Source organism: Anomalospiza imberbis, chromosome 11 (assembly GCF_031753505.1).
Source record: "Anomalospiza imberbis isolate Cuckoo-Finch-1a 21T00152 chromosome 11, ASM3175350v1, whole genome shotgun sequence".
NCBI lineage: Eukaryota > Metazoa > Chordata > Aves > Passeriformes > Viduidae > Anomalospiza > Anomalospiza imberbis.
Window position 1 is genome coordinate 6,595,303 of NC_089691.1, and position 21,132 is coordinate 6,616,434.

Here is a 21,132-nt window from a genome sequence, read left to right on the forward strand (position 1 = left end):
TAAGCTCAACAACATCATAAAAGCTGAGCTTCTAAAAAGATTTTTAAATTAAGCAAGGCTTGTAATCACTTTAATCAGCAACCTAGGATTTATATTGCATACAAAGATTTCCTTGTCTCACAATTCTTACTCTACTCCACAACCCATCAATGGAACAGGCTGCCCGAACTGCAGAGATTACAACAGGAAATCAACTCCAGCAATTACTTCTCTCCAAGTTGAAACTATTTCATATATCATCTGTGCATCTAGTAGACTACAAAAATCCTATAATACCATGGATTATATTTAAGCAGACATACAAAAGAATCAATAAGAATCTGTACTTTTCCTAAGCACTATCTAACATGATAACACATCTTACTTTTCCAGGTATCTTTAATTTTCATAAACCAGGAAAAACTAAGAACCCATCTTAATGTTTCAGAAAATATTAATAAATAAAAATACTAAATGAAACTCGATTTTTAAAATAAGTTTTAAAAATTCAGTGTATAATGATATATCCTTCAGCTATATTTACCAAAGTACAGCGGGGACATGAACATGGGTAGTTCCCTCAAACATGAGATGTGAGAACAAAGGGTGAATTGCAGGTACGGTCCTACCTCTCCCCAGGCCCAGCATTAAACCACCCCCAGGCAGAGATTTACTGCAAGCACTCCAGTGCCTTGCTCCAGGTACACACACACTCAGGAGAGCTCCCGTGTATGTCACCTACACACCCCTGGGCATTACAAGTGGAATTCCACGAGCTGAGACAGTGACCCCCAGTGGGCACCATCCTTTTGTCCAACTCAAGAGAACATTCACTCCCCTTGGAATGCAAACACTCCAGCTGTGGTCAAGATGTTCCCATGCGATGGAGGCACATTTCATGGAATATTCTGAGTTGGAAGGGACCCTCCAGGATCACTGAGTCCAACTCAAGTGAATGGCCCATAGAGGGATCAAACCCACGGCCCTGGAGTTCCCAGCACCATGCTGCAACCAGCTGAGTCCAGCTCCTCCCTAAAGATCTTCCCATGCCAAAGCCATGAGTCCCTTCTGACTGCACATGAAGCAGACAGGATAAAGTCCAGGGGAAGAACACCATGGAACCCAAGACTCCCAGCTGCACCACGTACCATGAGATAGGTCTGTTGAACCTTGAATTTCTAAGAAATAATGAGAAACACAGAGACAGAACTTCCACCAAAACAAAACTGCAGTTTAACCCTTTGCACACACTTCATAATGGGCAAGGGAAACAAAAGACAAACTACACCCATCAGGCAAATACCCACGAGGCCAATACAAGAAAGAGTGAAAAAAAGATCTAAAGGGAACTAAATGGCATCAAATGCTTGCATTTCCACAGTGAGACTCAGTGCAGGATTTAATCCCAAGAGTTAAGAACTCAGAATTTCATCAACAAACCTAAACTGCTCTCTCAGCTATTATGGCCCAGCAGAAGTCACCGTCAGTTAAATGAGGCTTTAAATTCTTGTTTACATCAGAGGCAGGAGAAACACAACAACTGGCTCCAGACTGGAATCATGCAGACTGCATAATCCAACAAAAACTAAGCTCATCAGCATTCCAGATCCATTCTTCACCCATGAAGAAATCATAAATATGGATTTCAACTAAAGAAAAACTACTTAAAGCCTCTCCCAAAGTGCAGGAACACTGACAACTGAAATGATGAACTGGCAGGACATAATCAGACCTCCAGTGGCTTTTCCTCTTTTTTTCATTCTGTTTTTTTTTTTTTTTTGCCCCTTCAGTATTTTAGATAGCTGGATCTTTTAAATACAGAAAATGTTTTCTTTTTTCTAATTTGCAATTTTAACAAATTAAGAACATACAAGTTGATTTGCAAAATACCATGAAGTCCTGTATTAAAATGTGATTTTTTAGTTCAAACTAACAAAACCAGTAAAAAACTCATGTATGTCTCAAAAAGGGGAATTTCAAACACCTTGGGTAAAAAGGTACCTTTGAAAACACCAGAAAACAAAACAGAGAAGCGTTAATACAGTAATAGGATATTAATTTATGAGAGTAATTTTAGATACTTTATTAATTTTAAGAATTAATATAGGCATGATAATATTAAAAGCCCATTTCTAAACCATTTTCATCATTTCTGAACAAGCCATGGATCTCGTGACAGAGACACCAGTCATGGGACATGTGGGTGTTAGTGGTTGTAGAGAACAGAAAAGTTAAATCATGGAGGAAAAACAACCCGACTGGTCTTACTCGGCCAAGCCCAACAAGTAACTCTGAAAAATATTATTGCATGTTAACACTGCATTAGGTGCTCTGAATTAACAAACAGCAGCTGACTTCCTATGACAATTATTTACTGTATTAAAGCTACTGAATCAAGGATGGAGCTGGGACAGAAATTACCAGTTCTTTGGCTGTCAAATATCTGCCTACCATGTAATAATACAGGTGATTTTGGAATAAAAGCTAAAGGAAAGGTAACAGGAAAAGACAGTACAGGGGGGTTTTCCAATTGCTGATACAATAATTTTTTAAAATATGGTCAGGAAGGGTGACTTTAATATATTTAGTCTTACAGGAAGTAATTCTAATAGATGTGTTAGTTTACAGATACAAGCTGTCCATTTTTAAAAGGTTCCTACTGGTCACACAAAGAACATCTGATACAAGGACTCTGCAATATGTAATTGGCTCTTTAGAATTCAGTGTGCTTTATTCATAAGATAAACAAGGCTCTTTTCTTAGGTCTACTTCACTCAAAAAAAGAAAAAATAAGCAAAAATCACAAAACAGAAATTAACTGATCCCATCAGCTCTAGATACAATCTTGATGATCATACTCAATTAGAAAATTAATTCTCACACAAACGTAACACCCTCCACCTTCATTCTCAATACAACAGTATGGAATCTAATTCCTTTTTTTAATCATCAATAAATTATGTTAGTCTCCTCTGTTTGACATTTTTTATAATCAATCTGTAGGATCAGTGAATAGCAATATAGGTATTTTCGAAACAGTGGAAGCCAAATCTCAAGAGTAAATTATTTTCCAGCCACACTAAATCAAAGTCAGGAAAAATTAAATAATCCAAATAAACTGACCCAATAGACCAAACTGTCTTGCTAAACTGTGTAACAAGAACAAAATTTAACATTTCTGAAATAAAAAAGAATGGTAAAAACAACACCTGATTATGACAGAATCACAGAAATTTAAGGCTCTTTTATAGTCTGATTTATTATTACAACAGTTACTTCCAAAAAAGTTATGGATGTTACTCATTTGTTAAGCTAAATATGCATTATGCAAGACAATCTTATTTATGAAGTCCCTTTTAGGTACACAGTTCTTCTTAGCAGCATTATTTGAAAAATATGATCACAAATATAAATGAGCAATACAGAGTAATTCAACTATTCTGAAGAAAACCATTTACAGAGAGAACTCTGACAACTGATTTCTTTCCTCTCCACAGAGAAATTGTTTGCCCAACATGATCGTCTACAAACTGTCCATCAATCCGTAAGCTTCCATCATTTCTTACAAGATCCATGTCCTCGGTCACCAGAACACACAAGTAACACATCATCAATACAGGCACAAAGCAAAGCTCTTACCCACCAGTTTACAGGTCTGACTGATCCCTCTTGGATTCCAGGACACACTGCTGAAATATTTAATATCCATTTTCGGATATGAAGCCCCCTGCCATCATTCAGGTTTATAAGGAGGTCGTAGTTCCCCTCACAAAGTCATTTCAGCCAGCAGTTAATGCTAGCATTTGCTCAAGAGGAAAGCTTTGAAAAAGCACCACATGCCATGTGATACAGGAATTATCTCCAAGTCTGAAGTCCCTTATCTGTGGTACTTAAACTGGACCACAGTGAAGGAAATCCTTCCCTCTTCACCTCTGGAATTTATCAGTAAGAAAGGCACAAACCAGTTCACACAGCCAGTGACCCTCATGCTGTACCAGAACATATGAAGGAATTGTGGGGTACGACATATAAGAACAGATGGCGTCGGAATGATGGTTTCAAAAGTCAAGGATCCAGGAGATGACAGATTTTTCCTCGCCCATAGATATGCCCTGACACAGTATAATATAAACAGCTGCATTGCAAGTCACCATCAAAAGATAAACAGGACTTGTGAAGCCAATGTATCTCTGTGCACCTCTGATTCCTCCTGTGCTCCACCTAAAGCTATGTGAACAAAGAAGATCCAATTGATACAACTGAGAGGTTTTACAAAGTATGTTCTCAAACAGCCCCTGTCAATAGCTCTTGAAAAAACTGCACTTGGCTGTGATAAAGTGGGAAGGTGTTTGCACAGATAAATAATCAGCAAAGTGATGTGAAATAAAAGAGCCATTTCCCATAGTGAGGACAGATTGAGCAGCAATCTCTGAAGGGATCTCTGTTGGAATCTTTCCTGTTTCAAGTATTGCTAAATAATCCAAAAAAGCTCATCGTTTAGAAAAGCCACAAAGTTTCTAAGGCCACTCAGGCTATTCAGAGTAATAAAGAGCTATAAATGGACCCAAGCTCCACAAGCAGAACTGGCAGATGAGCAGTGTTCAGTTCACCTGCATGGCATTCCATGAGGGATGAACAGTCCTCACCTCACACACAAAATCATTATCTCCCCTGCTAGTGCCACACTGAGTGGAACCCTGGAATGTCACAGGCCTTACCATAAAACTCAGTGCTCAGCCACTGTCAGAGAGCACCCCACCATCACACAGAATATTGTCTTGGGGAAAAAGGGAAGACACCATTACCCACAGTATTGCATAAAATTCCCAATGAACCCCATATTCCAGTTTTCCCTTCTGTCAAAAAGGACTGTACAGCATAAGAACAGATAGAAAGAAGTGAGAGAGAACATAGCAAAGACTGAATAAGGACTTTTATGTGAATGATTGTTAACCAAGATGGAACTCCTGTACCAGGAAGGCTGAAAGGGTGGAGAGGGGATAACTGACAGAAGGTGCACAGGGAATTGTTGCTGTTCACCTCTTCCAGTTCAAAAAGCAGAGCAGTGTCAAATGAAGCAGCAGAATTCAGAACTTAATTAAAGTACTTTTCCACACAGCGTACAAACTGTGAAACTCCTCATGAGATCCGGTGGGTGACAGCAATTAAACAATCGCTCAAGCTCCAAAGCCAACAGGACCGATCTGTGGATGTGTCCCACCCTCGGCTCTGCAAGGCCCTGTCCCAGGAAGCACGGGAGCCTGGGGAAAGTTCCACCCCGGCTGCGGCCGCGGCCGGACACCGGGCATGGGACGCGGCTGGGATTATCAAGGAGTCACCTGAGCTTCTGCTGTCCTGTGCCAGTGACTGCTTTGGGAGCTCATCTGAACACCAGGATGGCAAAGAGGAGAGCACAACTCAGAGAAATGCTGAATCGGATTTCACCTGTGTCATTGTTACTTTCTGCTGCCAGCCACAGAGGTGGTTTCATTTTTGCGGTGATATATTTTCAAATGTATCTTGCTGTTATAATTCTTCCCAATTTGGGTTCCTGTGTCCCAACCTCCCCAGCCAGTCTCATGTGGGCTGCAATGCTGCCACTGATCATTTCTCTTCTCAAATGGATGTCAATGCCCTGATAACCACAGCGATAGAAATGTCACATTTGTCACATCAACAGTGGGAAAACCCAGGACAACAACAGGGAAACGCCAGAGAACTACCCAGCCCAACACATCCAGCCGCTTATTCCCTTAAAACATCTTTTTTTTTCTTAGCATTTACTCAAAGTTATGCAATGAACTGACAGGACTATATGCCTTCTCATGTACTTTCTTATTTCTTTAACCTATTTCTACACATTTCACTGAAGACTACAAAAATATTTTGATCTTGCATAATGTTCTATTTACACTACATAATATCAGTTCAGCTCATGACCAATTTGTTTATTTTCATAAAGGAACAGAGCCCTTTCCCTCCTCACTGTCCAGGATGTAACAATGAAAATCAGAAGAACTTATCTGAGGGCTGAGAAACAAAATCAGTTCAAGAGCTTTCCATGTTTACAGTGTTTCTCTTTCCTTCTCCAAATCTAAACAATGTGTCTATAAATCATTAAATCAGGCTTTTAAAAATTATTGGTTTTTTCCCAGGTTTTCACATCCACAATAGAAATCATTAATACTGGAACAGATCCAATATGGTAAACCACATTTTGATTTTTCTCTATCATAAGATGTTGGTAATGCCATGATTTAATGTACTCTATGGGTTAATTTGGGGGAAAAATTGTAATTTCATGAATTTTCAACACATCTCCATTTACAAAAGATAGATCCTGGACTTCATGGCAGTTTTTTCCAGTTCTAAACTCATTAATAATATTATCTGCCTTATTAAAATTCTGGTAGCTTGCAATATTTTTAGATGACACTTGCAGAACAAGTGTTTCAGGTTAAAGTATGTCATTAAATTTTTATAAAAAATTACTGAGTGTATTACACTCAGCTTGCAGATGTTCAGATTATGCACTGACCATCCTCAGTAGACCTTCAACTAAACCCATTTCAGGAGGAATGGCAGGGAGAACACATGGGAGAGGCACAGCTGCAGTTGTATTGCTCCATGCCCAAAATACCTTGACAAGGTAATCACACCGAGCAGACACTGAATTGTGTTCTGTGCTACAAACGTCAAAGTTCTCAAGCTCTCTGACAGTGTAATTTATGTTTTATAACACATAAGCATGTTTTAAACTCACACCTCTACCACACCAGTTAAGAATCTGGAGTATGTGTTTACTTAGGGTAAACACAAACTCTGAAATTTCACAGTCCTGATACAGCATTTTGTATTCAACTACCACTCGTTGTCACCAGTTAACACAGAACACAAGCCAGTCCCTGAGCTTAAGATTGATTTAGACTGATTAGTATTAAAGATTGAATTAAATATTAGACCAAGATTAAATTTTCTAGTATTTTATATTTAAGAAAATAATGTAATTACTCCAAACTGATAAACTAATATTATGATATGCATGTATCTTTCCCTAAAATAATTTTTCCAATTAATCTGGCTAATAACAGCGTCTAGTATGACACAATATATGCTAGGTTTAAGAGCTGAATAAGATAAAGTTTATTTTCTTCCCTATAATACTCAGATGATAATAAAGGCTCCATGTAAACCAAAAGTCACCAGATGAGACCAAGGATGGCTCTAAATTCAATATATTTTCCCTAACAGAGGTTAAAACAAGGAGGGGAAGGAAGGGTATTAGAACAGGGCAAGGATGTGGCTTCCTCCAACTTGAGACATCTGTGGACTGGGCCTTCCTAAAAGAAGGTTTTTATTTGTATTAATTTTATATATGTATTTAATAGCGTTTTCTATACATTTTCTTCTACCGAGCTACCCAAATGTTGTGGAACCACATCAACTTTTAACAGCCCCATCAGCCCAGAACTCCACATGACTCTTCCATCACACAGAAATGGGGGTTCACTTGTTTGGCTCCTGTGTCACCAACACTCCCAGGAATTGTATTAAACGAGGGAACCAACAATTTTTACTCCATGGTATTTGTGTTTTGAGAATTTTCTAAGCTACCTTTGCTTAATAATGTATTTTCCAAGAAGAGCAGATGTGGAGTTTTTGCATTTAGGGATGACAGAGGGAACAGTCTCCAGGCTAGGGCAGGATGACCAGGCAGGAAAACCAGCCTTGACACAAATTATCTCACAGAGGACAAGAGAGAGGCGAGATTTAGCTTTACCTTTCTGTGAGGCAACCGCGTTGCACAACCACGCCTACGGGCAGCACTGAATTAATACTTCCCAAACCTCCCCGTACCTTCCAGTCTGAGCCTCTCTCCGAACCACAAACCTCTTCCCAGCAAAAAGGAGTAGTTCTTCAACACAGAAAATTGTGGGTTTAATAATTTAAAATGACAAGATGAAAAAATCCTATCATATTTTTATAACAAAATTAAAGGCCAATATGATTAATTTTTTTCTTTGTGGAACTGCTTGATTAAACCTGGCAGCTTCATAGATTGCAAAGTTACAGTCTGATAATATTTGACAAGGGAGCAGAACCATGAGGAAATGAAAAATATTTCCATTTTCTTCTACAAATACCTACAATAATGTTTTCACCCTCACAATACACCTTCCCAGTATTTAAATGATTAATTGTGGGTGAGGGTTTCAATTATTTGCCAGAAATTAATCTGAGACTTTCAGATTTATTTGCAAGTCCGGGCCTCATTCAGTAAGTATGTTCAGAAAGAATACAGGGAACAGCACTTCTAAAACATTCCTCTGTTTAAGCAAGATGACAACATGAATAATTTAGATATGGAAGAGAGCATATATCCAATTACACCTTAAAAGCCCAAATAAAACATGAAGTTTTTGCAGAGGGGGTATTTCTTGCAGAGTGTACTGGTACACATGACACAGAACAGGGCTCTAATCCGATTGGAATTGCCAGGCACTAATGTAATACACACACACAAAAAAGATTATTAAAAGCTGATTAAAAGCCATCCAAACATTACAATTGAAGAGTACAGATTAAACAAAAGACATGATTTAGAAGACAGCTAAAAATTTTTTGACCTTATTAATGGTCTTTATGAACTTTTATGCCAAATCTCGATGAAGAAGAATGTACTTCAGAACTGAAAGCAAGGCATTACACTTTGGGCTCTGTGTATTGCCAAAATTACAGTACAATTAAGTGAAGGTATTTCAGGCTGCTCGGGGAGCAGTGGCAGTTGCTAGGCAGCATCTGCTCCTGTCAGAGATGCTTCTTTCTTTGTGCAGTACAGAACCTCAGCCAGGAATACTGCCACCAATGGATTATTCCAAGGCAGCTTACTGCCATCACATGGCATCTGCAAAGTGCTCACCCGCTGCCTAGCAACACCGCCTCTTTCTACTGAGTCATACCAGCACCAGGACAATATTCCTGCAAAAAAAGAAACAGATGCCTGAGAAGAAAGGTGATCATTCGGTAGCAGAGCAAAGGATTGCAAGCATCCTTCCCCTGCCCTCCAAGATAAAAATAGAGATTGGGCTCAAAAATCATGAGCTGTTTAAAATAGTTTTGCACATCCTGGTGGCAGGAGATGGGAGAAAAGCAATGGACCAAAAGCCCACAGTGCTGTCCACTGCCTTAGCTGTGCTAAAGAACTGGTCTTGAGCTCACAGCTTTGCAAGGATCTATCCTGTTACTTCATCCTCTTCCTGTCACTCTATCCCATCAGTTCATTCACCCATACATCATTCTCTCTATGCAGGAAGCAAATGCAGCAGGCTTTTTCTCCCTTTTAAAGAGAGGCAAAGGCTGTTTCGGTTTCTGAAACCTTCTCCCTCTTTCCAATACGCAGCTGGCAAAGAGAACACTGAGCACACTCTGCCCAGAGAGGTGAGGAGCTGCTCTGCACTGCTGCGTTCCACATGCAGCAAGCATGAGCCTGTTGAACACTTAACTGTTCAACACCAGGAAACAAGGTAAGAAACCGATCAAGTTTTGACTCTCCTGGAGGGTGGAGATTGCACCACCTCTCCAGGCACCCTGCTCCAGGGCTTTCCCACGTGCACTGTGGGAATCACTGTCCCTGACTGGAATTTGCCCCCACGGCTCCTCCTTTCACCCTGCAGCTTGGAGAAGTGCCTGGCCCTGTCTTCTCTGTACCTCCCTAGACAGCAGCTATCCATGAGCCAACCCTTTCCTATGCTCCACTTCCCAGGCTGTACCACCCTGGATCCTACAGACCCTCTTCTCTCTCCCCTGTGTTCCCATCTCCTCACCTCACCCTTCATACTGCGAGGTGCAGCCCAAGAGCAACTAAAGGAGGAAAAGACCATTTCCATCACCATGCTGGTGCCCAGGAACACAGCCAGGGATGTGGCTGCCTACAGGAGAACACCACTGGCTCATGTTCACACATGCAAAACCTCAGGGATTACCCCACAGCAGCTTCCAGCCTGTCCCGTTTTGCACAGGCTACAGCGTGAGGCTTTCAGCCCTCCCGTCTATCTGTTAAATAAGCTCTTAACACAATAAAGCTACCTGGCCATTTATGGTCAGTTTGCACATTTTCAATGAGCAGCAGGAAGGGAAGGATAGGGCAGATTTATAAAAGTATATTTACCGGCATATAGCTCCTGCATTTTAGCTGAAAACTCTATTAATAGAGCCAGCCTATACTGGCTGTCACACAAGAACTTTGCTGAAGACATCTATGAAACCTGTCAATCCACCCATAAGAACTTTGACTTTTTTGGTTTGCAACTAAAATACAAAAAAACAAACAAACAAACAAACAAAAAAAACATTTGACTGACAAAATTGAAGATGCTTTGTTTTCATGATTTTTAACTCTTCCAATCTTGACTGAAGCAAAGGTGCATTATTTAATGCTATCACCATCATCTGAGATGTTGGGGAAATCCTCCTCTTCTTTTTTTGTGTCCTCCACCCAGGTTTATTTTATTATTATTATTACTTTTTATGATGTTATTATTTGTTTTTATTTAATAAACTCTTTTTTCCCCTATTAAAAGGAGAATATGGTCTTCTGCCAGAAATATAATCACTCCAGAAGTGGGGGACAAAAAGCCATAACAAAACCAAACCAAACCAAACCCAACAAGATCAGTAGCTGCAGTTTGGAGTCTTGCTGTGATAAAGAAAGAGAGAGAAGCCTATTTTCTACCTCCTCTGCCCCAGAGTCCAAAGAGAAGCTGCTTCTTCAAGACCAGTGCTTGAAACACAATCTTCCTTGGCATAAACCCCTTGTACCACAGAGATTACCAAACACTTACCTTTTGAAAACAAAAACAAGTGGCTCCTCCCCTCAGATCAGTGCACTGGGAGGGCTGAGCTGGAGCAGCAGGCAGGAGGATGGTGGAGGGATGGAGGGATGGATGGGTGCAGATCACTGTGCACTGCCAGGGGAGCTTCCCCAGCAGGCAGGTTTCCTTCCAGTGGATGCTCTGCACACACAGCAGGGCCAAGCACAGCAGTGCCAGGACCTTTCCAGGTCCCAGGACAGCTCCTCCCCTCTAACAAGTCCCTGCTGGAGGAATGGCCTCACAGTATCACCGTTAAACAGAGGCACAAGCATGCAGAGGATTCCCCTCATTGTTCATCACGGCAGGCCCACAGGCAGTGTCCAGCTCCATTCTGTACAGCAACAGCAGGTGTCAGGGCAAGATTATTTCACAAAAATATTCATCCTGCTCTAACAGGTCCAGCAGAACTATACTGTTGTATCTATGGTTTATCAAAATTCAGGTCACCAATCATTCAGATCGTGAGCATTTAGAGAGAGAAGCAAAACACAAAAACGCACCAAAGTTCAAACCACAGTTTTCAGTAACCCTTTTTTCCAGTAATTCATATATTTTTGGATTACTTGTCCCACTCTGGCTGAGACTTTCTCACCTGTGCTTACACTCTCTGTCCCTGTAACACAGCCACACACACACAAAGCAGTGCCTAGGTGCAGTGGGCAGCTTTCTGCAGACACTTCCACTGGCATTTTTCTCCACAAAGGAAGAGGTGGGTGAAACAGAAACATCTCCTCCTATCCCCCCACATCCAGACTCAGTTACTGGAAACAGACATTGCTCCCTCCAGGGAGTATCCAGCACTGTCTGAGATATTCTCCTATGAAAGGCTCTCTGCTCCCTTCACCACTTATTCGGGCAGCCCACCCAGCAGCCACCCCAGCAAGGCAAAGGACCATGTGCACTGACACCCAAACAGTCACATATTGCTTGCAACTGCCTTCTATTTAACAGTTCTGGGTTTCTCTGACATGAGTTCAAGGGCTCCTTTATCAGGTTCAGAAGACTAAAAGTGCAGGTACCCGTTTATGGTATCTTGTTCACGAACATTTTGAGAGGGAAGAAGGGCCCTGCTGCTCAAAAACACAGCCACAAGAGGTTTCCAGAACAGTGAGGCACCTGCCAAAGCACTCCGTGCTACACTCTGGCACCTTGGGTAGCTCAGGGCCTTACATTCAACAGAAAGAAAATAAAATAATTCACCACTCCATCAACTGCCTACCGCCAACACTAAAAGCATTTAGTGCCCAAGCTTCCTTGCACTGAAATAAAAATAAAGGTTTGTCTAGATCTTTCAGAGAACACCAGCTTACCTCTGAAAGCACAAAGGCCTGCTTTTAATCACTAAGAGTTAGCTGGCACCGCTTGTCATAAGCTTTTCTTAAGGCTTAATATCCAGAAAGACTCAAGAAAAGAAAAAGTAGTTAAAAGCTGAAGAGGGATGGAGGGAAGTCTTATCCTTGGAATAAGTAATCACCTCACAACTGCACTGGAAAGCACTCAATCTGCTCAAAGCCTCAGTTCCCTGCCTTTCAAATATATTCCCTAAGTTTGGACTAAGGACTTATTGTTTGAACAAAACTAAAACATGTCTAAGAGGAAGGAATTATGGCCAAAAAAACTTCAGAGACGTTTCTTCAGAGATCCTTTCAGGATCTCAGAAGACCTCACAAAGTTCATTTTGACATGGAAAAACTTGAACAGAGGTTTGATTTTAACATCAGGCACTTGAGTGATATATTTTGTATTTGCCTTGAGGTTCAGCGAGCAGACAGATTTTGAAACAGAACAAAGGGAGAAATGTTGTGAGATTAAGGTTGATTCATAACTTAAAAACATCAGTGGAAAGACCACTGTCAATCACAACTGGTTTTGGACTGAGATCCCATGGTATGCTTCCTTTGGCCTCTTCCTAAGTGCACAGCACAGCTGAGAGATGAACACAACAAACTTAGTAACCACACTAATTAAAAAAAAATATCTCTGGAGAAGGAGAGAAAAGTTTCATCAGTCTCTTCAAGAGCTAAATAATTTTCCACAGACTTCCTGTTCTTTGGTGTTTTCACACCCACATCTGAAAAGTGCTCCCATTTCTCAAGAGAACAAATCTATGGAATACATATGGCCACCAATAACACCAGTTGTTGGACCCATCAGGCAGTTACAGCTCTTCTGCATGAGAACCATTTCCAAATAACTGTCCAATGTGTTAATCAGAAAAGCTTGTCTATCTACATGCCACTGTGCATATGAACACAGAAAACTTCCTCATTCCCAATTATCCCCCTCTTGTGGGTTTTGAAATGCCAGCAAATACATGGTAGAGAATTTTATAATTGCAAGTTCTGGTAATAGTTCTTACATCTTTCCCTGATGTCTGCATTGGAGTCTGACTTGTTAAGGGCAGAACTGCTGCAAAAAAGGCTTTGCAAGGGTAGTGGCACTCAATTCCAGCTGAGCTATGCCACTGACTGTGCCCTAAGGAAGTTGTTTTCCAAGGACTAATTACAAGTCACCCTTGCTCTATTCCCACATACAGCTGCAAACCACAACCTGCACCATCACCCCATACTCACACACCAACTTTCTACCCCTTAAGTGGTTCAAAAGAGAAATTATTTTAAATTTCCTCACTAATTTCACTCTGAACAGTTGAACAATGAATTTAAACCCAAAGCACACAAGAAACACCTGACAGAACCCGATTAACCTTTTTTTTTTTTCAGCAAGTCAGAATCTGCACTACTATGCACAGAAATTCCAGTTTCAAGTTCTTCCCCACCCAGTCCCATTTCCATTAAACATGCAGGAAAAGTTGTCCAAGTTTGCCAACTCACACCACCAAATGTCACTTGTTACTGGATGTATTGTTAGGTGAGGACAGAAAGCCTGAACACCAAAATATTTCCCTCTTAGAAAATCATTCTGAAAACAAAATCCCTTCTGTGCTGTGGATAAGCTCGGGGAGGAAATGCTTTTGCCCCCACCCTACTGGCCAGTGGCTGAAGTCCGGCAGGTCTTAACCGAATACCTAATACAGCACAATAACAAAGAAGTGGAGAAAATTGCTCTAAACCCCATCAAATCATCTAAATTTAAACCCCATATTGCACTGCTATCACTTCTTATTCCAGGATCACCCCCACATTCCCATACAAACCATGCAATGAACTGTCAAACATAGAGATCTCACTTCTTGCCTTTGTGAGCAATTTGATTCTGAACTTCATTCCTCCTGTATTTAGAAAGTTTTGGCTAATTTCTATGGCAAATGCATATGTGGACAACTGGTATTTAGATAATCTCAAAGAAGTGATATCTTACAGGTTAATTCTCATCCAGTTCTGCAAATCAGCTCTTCATGAGAACTGATCTAACCACAATGTCTTTGGCTTAGTCTTTTCTGGGACAGACAAGCCAAAATATATTAATCTCTTGCCACAAAACAGGACATTTAATCTCCAAGTTTTATCAGCATCCACAGAATTCCGTATTTACCCTACCCTGGAGCTGAAGTTGCCCACCACATTTAACGACACTTCAGTAACCTCTCCTCTCTGTATGACAGTATCCCATCAGATGCATCTTGGGAGCTGCTCTTTTCCAGAGACATTTCAAGGTGTGATTCATTTCCCATCCAGTTAAATAACACATATACATTTCCTTTATGCTCCCTGACTGACAAATTCCTTTGCTCATTCTTAAGGCCTACAGGTAAAAAAAAAAAAAAAAAAAAAAAAAAAAAGGCCCTTAGGAGTAAAGTACTGAACAGAAATTACTCCAATCCCTGGATCATCCCATTTTCCTGAGCAAGTCCCCAGGTACCAGCACCACTTCCCAAAGCAGTGGAGCACAGAAGGTTTCAAAGTGAATCCCTGCTTTGGTTCCAAGACAGATCCTTGAAGAATACCCTTAGTCACCTCCCTCCTGCTGCCAGACGATTACATCTCCTGGCACGGGGACACAGGAGAGAAAATTAAATATAACCTATGTCCCTAACACAGCACCTGATGCAAGGATTGATAGTGCTTTCCATATAAACAATGGACATTTTCCTAATTTGGGAGAGGGACTTTTCTCTACTTCTCTGTAACTTTTAATTTTTAAACCTGTAACAAACCACTCCAGTGAGCAAGTGAAACCACAGTGCCACTCACAGCCCCCTTCAGCAGCTGCCTCTCGTGTGAACAGCCAGGGCAGAGTCTTGTGCCAAAAGCCCTGAGGAAGGAAGGAAGGCTTTTCTAAGTTCTGCAGTCCTGTTTTGATGAGCATAAATATGAACTGGAAGTGTGCAAGCCAAGGTTTAGTGACAAGGGGGGAAAAATAAAATCAAGATATTGATCAAAAAGCTGCAGTACAAAACCATATCTAGGACATTGTGATGTTCCATCCCTTCTTAGTAAGAACAAGGGAAAGTTTAGTTGTATATATTTGTGCTTATGGATTTATTTTTCATTGTTACCAAGCAAGCAGTGAAAATAAAGATTAAAAAAGCATTTTTAAATAGAACAACAGATTTTAACCCTAATTCTTTGAATAAACTAAGAACTGATTCTGTTGATGCAGGCAGGTTCCCCTTCTCCTCCGTGACTTAATACATACATATTTAATATGGTCAGCCATACAAAGTGACTTGTTGATACAGCATCAATTACATTAAAAAAACCCAACAAAAACCAAAAACTTCCCTGAGAGCCACCAAAATGTGCTTCTTACACAAAAATAAAAGAGCAAAAACTGACAGCTTAATGAAATAATCAGCTCTTACACAGTAGCCAAATGCTGTTTACTAAAGAGTTCTATTTAACTTTTTCTTTTAATACATTAATATTTAATACTTGCTTTTCAAGACTAAAGTAACTAATCAGATCACTTTAATAAATATTTTCTTAGAGACAGAGACTGCTTGAAAAATACTAAAACACTAGAGGGCTAGAGAGCATTATCTTCAATAATCCGTTCAGAATTCTTATTAATTGCATTCATAACTGGCCATCTTAAGCACCTGTGGAAGAACTGTCTGCTTTACTTCAGCTAGTCTCAGGTTTTAAAAGTAGGGTTAGGATTAGAGGCACTGAATGCAAGTATTTCTAAATAGAGGGGAATTACTCACAACAGCTACCAGGTAGTTGCTATAGCAGCTGAGAAATAAAATCAAGGAAGATCTCCAAGGTTGTTAGGAGAGTGTTTAGTTTATTTAGAAATATCCTGAGCAATCTTTTAATATCTTTGCTGCAGATGCATGCAGTGATTTGTATGAGAACTGGGCAATACAATGGTGTTCTACAACTGCAAGTGTGGAAAACTTCTCTTAATTGCAGGTAGGCACAGAGAACTCCAGAACCGGCCAAAAGGCACCAACGTTCCCATCAGGAAATTTAACATATTCTCCTGCAGCCAAGAGCTTGTGGCTGCACAGGAATATCTGCTGAGGGGCTCCAGCAAGCAGAGGAGAAATGCCTTTGATACTCCCTAGAAGCCAGTGCAGAACACAAAGCCCTTCCACAGCCAGGTGTTGAGAGGGGAATGGAGTGTCTTTCTGAAGGATCATTTCTGTGAATTATCACCTCTGAGCCATCCACCCAGGTAAGGCAAGAGAGCACAACTTACTTTCAACAAAGACAACAGCATCAGGATGAACCACTGTAAATGGTACTTTCCCTTTCCTTGGTCCACAAGAACAGCTATGTCTAGGGCCTGGGTGTCCAGACGGTCCTCTCTGTTCCACCAGAAACCTCTTGGTGGTATTCCAGTTGCAGAAATAACTGATTTTTCTCCCACTCAGCTTACATCAACAGGGACAGAAAGTTTATTGCCCTTACCCAAAGGCAAATCTTAAAACTTCGCATGGTTTAGCAGGAGCACAGAGAAAACACGCAGTGGATTTTTGGACAGAGACTCTCTAAGCAAACCCAAACTACTAAAGCCCAAAGGCATAAGCTCCGAACAGTGACTCATGCCAAGATTATTTTTGCACATATTACTTGTGGAATCAGGATAATTTACACTGCTATTTCCCCCTGCCCCTTTTTTTTTGCCAGTGCACCTCCCAGCAGCAAACCCTCAGGTCCACACTTTCTGCAGACTATTTGCTTCAAAATGCACAAAAATAACCCTTCCAGCCAGCAATGACAGATCTACTTTTGATATGCCACTCCTCACTTGCAGTAACTAAACTCCAGATATAAGCGGCATTTTCCACCTATTTTCCTTCTCCGGAGGATTATCAACAAATTTCAATTACACAAAAAGTAATTAAAGCTACTCAAGAATAAAAAAAGCTTGCCTAGAGATCACCAGAACTTGCACAACTCAGCTGTTACCTCAGCCCTACCTACAGGTGTGTTGTTTGCAAAATAAAAATCCCCATCCTTAGAGGAATATTCTCCAGCCCAGGGAACATCATTGAAATCACACTTGTTTTCATTCACTGCCCTCCCTTCCACATGCCTCTTCCAGACTTGTTTACAACCTGACTGGAGATTTCACAGCTTTTCTTTTCAAATATCTGCGTAAAAAAATTAGTTCACCTGTTTTTTTGGATCAAGGTAAAACAAGGACTTTCTTATTTGAGCACATGGGCCAAACACAAAAACAAACACTGAATATCAAACCCTGCAACACGGCAAAGAAAAACAACTACAGAAACGTATGGAAAACAAGAAGATTTGGAAGACAGATAATTATTTTCTGAAGCATCCATTACAATTACAGCAGTCAGTTTCATTCTAGGGTAACAGAGGTGGCCTCTGCCCAGCAGATGAGGTATGAAAAAAAGTAAAGCATCAACTACATTTAAAAACCCCCGCAAAACAACAGCTTTGTATTCCTGCAGCGTCCAGCTGGGATGAGCAGGGCTTGTTAACTTCATATACTCCCAGTGAGCAACAGACACAGCAACAGGATTGGAAGCAACGACTGCCAGGTGCTCTTTTCTGCCACTTGTTTATATTACCCTACACTTACAGGTTCTCATCTGATGCTGCATTTGATTTTGTTTTTAAACAAAAGTGATTTGCTTCATCTCTCTTTACTATGAAGACAAGTGGGATGTACTAAGGAAAATATTTGCTGTACAAGATGAAAAATTAACAAGTATTTTTTTATTACTAAATTAACAAAAAGCATTTTAACAAAGAGGCATTGAGGCTTCTAATTGCTCATGAGTTAATTGCCAAAATCCCATTTTAACAGTTCCGGTTAACAGATCATGTAGCAAATTTGTTGATACTATTTTAAATATTTTGTAGAAATCAATCATCACTACACACTGTGGAACTTAAAAATCAATATGCACAACTGATAACTATAAATTTAATGAGGCGTTTAAGTAACTAATCAGGGTAGCAGTATTGGCTTTTATTATTATAATACAAGTCAACAGTTAAAAAAAAATTAAATCGAAATGAGCAAAAGCGAAGTAAAAGAGATTCTCTATCTTCCACTTCATTAGATGGAACATTTCTGCTCTTATCAGGGATTTACACGCTAAAATAACAAACCAAAGCCGCCAACGGTGATGCTCAGATTAGAGCAACCACGATGCCAGACGCCTGTAAAATCTGATTTACCCAGACAACGAGAAAGCAGCGCAGCCCGCACGCACAGAGGCCCCGCGGCCCCGCTCCCGGCCCGCCGCAGCCCCGGCCCGGCCGCCCCCTCGGCCCCGCGGCCGGGCAGGTGCAGCACCGACGCCCCCTAAAGACACCGCGGCGCCGCCGGCCCCTTCCCAACTCCATCCACACATCGCCGCGCTCCGCAGATGGAAACGCAGGGAAAAGGGAACAGCGCGCTTAAGTAGATTAAGGGCTCAGCAACTCGTTTTCTGATTATTTGTGCGATCCCGACCCCAGCGCGGGCCCCCGAACTCCGCTCGTCTCTCGCTTCGCCGCGGCGGCGCTCGGGGAAATAACGCGAAGCGAAGCACACGCAGAGCGCATCCAGCGGCGCGGGCAGGGCAGGGCAGGGCAGGGGAGGCAGCGGCGGGCAGCGCTCACAGCCCCGCGGGCAGCGCTCACAGCCCCGCGGGCAGCGCTGCCCCCATCCCGGCTCCGCCTGAGGGGCAGCGCCGCGACCACCGCCGGCCCCGGGGGAGGGGAGCAGCCGCCCCCCCACACGCGCAGCACAGCCCCGGGGTCCGGCGGGGAGAGGAGGGGGTGCGCGGGGCGGGGGAGGGATGCGGCAGCACCTACCCACGCCGTATTTCTCCTCCTCGGTGGGACTCCACATGCTGCTGGATGGCTCGGCCGCGGCCGCCGGTCCCCGGGCAGAGCGCGGCGGGCGGGCGGGCGCCGCTCATCGAGCGGGGGCGGCTTCTCCTCCCCCAGCGCTCAGCGGGGGCGCCGCGCCGGCGGCCCCCGCCCCACGCTCCGGCCGGGGCTGTGCTCAGGGGTCGCTTCGCCGCTGCCGGGGGGCGGGGGGAGGTCGCCCCCCCGCCCGCCCGGGCGGTACCGGCCGCCGCGCCGCTCCCCTCTGCGGCCGCTCGCCGCCGGCCCGGCGCCTCTCCTCGCGCGGCCCCCGCGGGCTCCGGCCCTGCCGACGCGGCGGCCCCGCGGAGCTCGGCGGCCCCGGGCCCCCTCCTCGTCGTCCTCGTTCTCCTCCTCCCGAGCCGCCGCTCCCGCCGCCGCCGCCGCCGCCTGAAGGACTCGGGGCTGCCGCGCCCCCCCTCGCGCTCCCGGCGGACCTGGCGCGCACGCGCGGCTCGCGCCGCCCCCCCCCCCACCCCTCCCCGCGCGGCCGCACGAGGCGCGCGCGGGCGCGAGGCGCGGGGCGGCGCGTGGCCTCTGAGGGCGGCGAGGGGAGCGGCCGCTCCCGGGACATCCTCACGGCCCATCGCCATCCCATCCCATCCCATCCCATCCCCATCCCATCCCATCCCCATCCCATCCCATCCCATCCCCATCCCATCGCCATCCCATCCCATCCCATCCCATCCCCATCCCCATCCCCATCCCCATCCCCATCCCCATCCCCATCCCATCCCATCCCCATCCCATCCCATCCCCATCCCCATCCCCATCCCCATCCCCATCCCATCCCCATCCCCATCCCCATCCCCATCCCCATCCCATCCCCATCCCATCCCCATCCCCATCCCCATCCCATCCCCATCCCCATCCCATCCCATCCCATCCCATCCCCATCCCCATCCCATCCCATCCCATCCCCATCCCCATCCCCATCCCCATCCCCATCCCATCCCATCCCATCCCATCCCCATCCCATCCCCATCCCCATCCCCATCCCATCCAATCCCATCCCCATCCCCATCCCCATCCCCATCCCCATCCCCATCCCCATCCCATCCCATCCCATCCCATCCCCATCCCCATCCCCATCCCCATCCCCATCCCCATCCCCATCCCATCCCCATCCCATCCCCATCCCCATCGCCATCCCATCCCATCCCATCCCCATCCCCATCCCATCCCATCCCATCCCCATCCCATCCCCATCCCCATCCCCATCCCCATCCCATCCCCATCCCATCCCATCCCCATCCCCATCCCCATCCCCATCCCATCCCATCCCACCCCATCCCGACCGCACCTGCCCGCCCGAGCGGCTCCCGGGAGCCCGGCCCACAGTGCAGCACCGCGCCCGGCCCTGTTGGTCCGCAGCGGGGCCGGCCCGACCCCCGCCCGGCGCCCCGCGCTGCCCGCGACACGGCCCGGCCTCTGCCCCGAGCCCCTGGCAGCGCTAACCCCGGGCACCACCAGCGTTAGATCAAAATCCGGCTGATACTGTGTTTCGTTTTCTTGTCGGTATTATGAATCTCCAGAGCTTCTAAAGAGCTGGTGAAATTCGCACGGTTTCCGCAATGAACTCGTATCCAAAACGGGAAACTTAGATTTCATCTCTAAGTTCAGCTCCCTTCCATAAAAACTGAATTTGAATTCTTCACAACTAAGGAAAAGCTGAAATAAGTTGTACAAAAGTTTTCCTGCAACTGAAATTTTACTCCCTCCAGTATTCTGATGGACCAGTGCCCTTGCCCTGGTCAAAGAGCCTCCGCCAAAACTCTTTGTATCCAGCCTTTCCAGAAACCTTTGTAAACAACTTGCTTGATGTGAAGTTTTAGGATTGCACTAAACTTTTTAACAATATAACTTCAGATGTACCCAACACTTTTAATAGAATATCTGTTCTCTGATTATATAATAAAACAGAATGAAAGTCATCAACTTGCACTACAGAACTTGGGTTGCTGTGGAAACCTTCATTATTTATTTTTTTAACACGTGCAACTACTGTTTCCCCACCGAGCAGCGCCAGGTTTCTGTTT

At 43.8% G+C, this 21,132-nt stretch overlaps 1 protein-coding gene across 8 annotated transcripts in view; it reads right to left on the reverse strand.

The window, feature by feature from the left end:
* DOCK3 (dedicator of cytokinesis 3) overlaps positions 1-19,501 on the reverse strand; it is a 186,078-nt gene extending 166,577 nt beyond the window's left edge. For 4 of the 8 annotated variants that reach the window (XM_068201612.1, XM_068201611.1, XM_068201615.1 and 1 more), the window contains exon 1: positions 19,040-19,501. In XM_068201612.1, coding sequence (XP_068057713.1) covers positions 19,040-19,076 — 37 coding nt within the window. In that variant the 5' untranslated portion in view covers positions 19,077-19,501. The remainder of the gene's footprint in view (positions 1-19,039) is intronic. The other 4 variants (XM_068201616.1, XM_068201610.1, XM_068201609.1 and 1 more) reach the window with 2 other exon arrangements.
* Between the last annotated feature and the right edge of the window lie 1,631 nt (positions 19,502-21,132).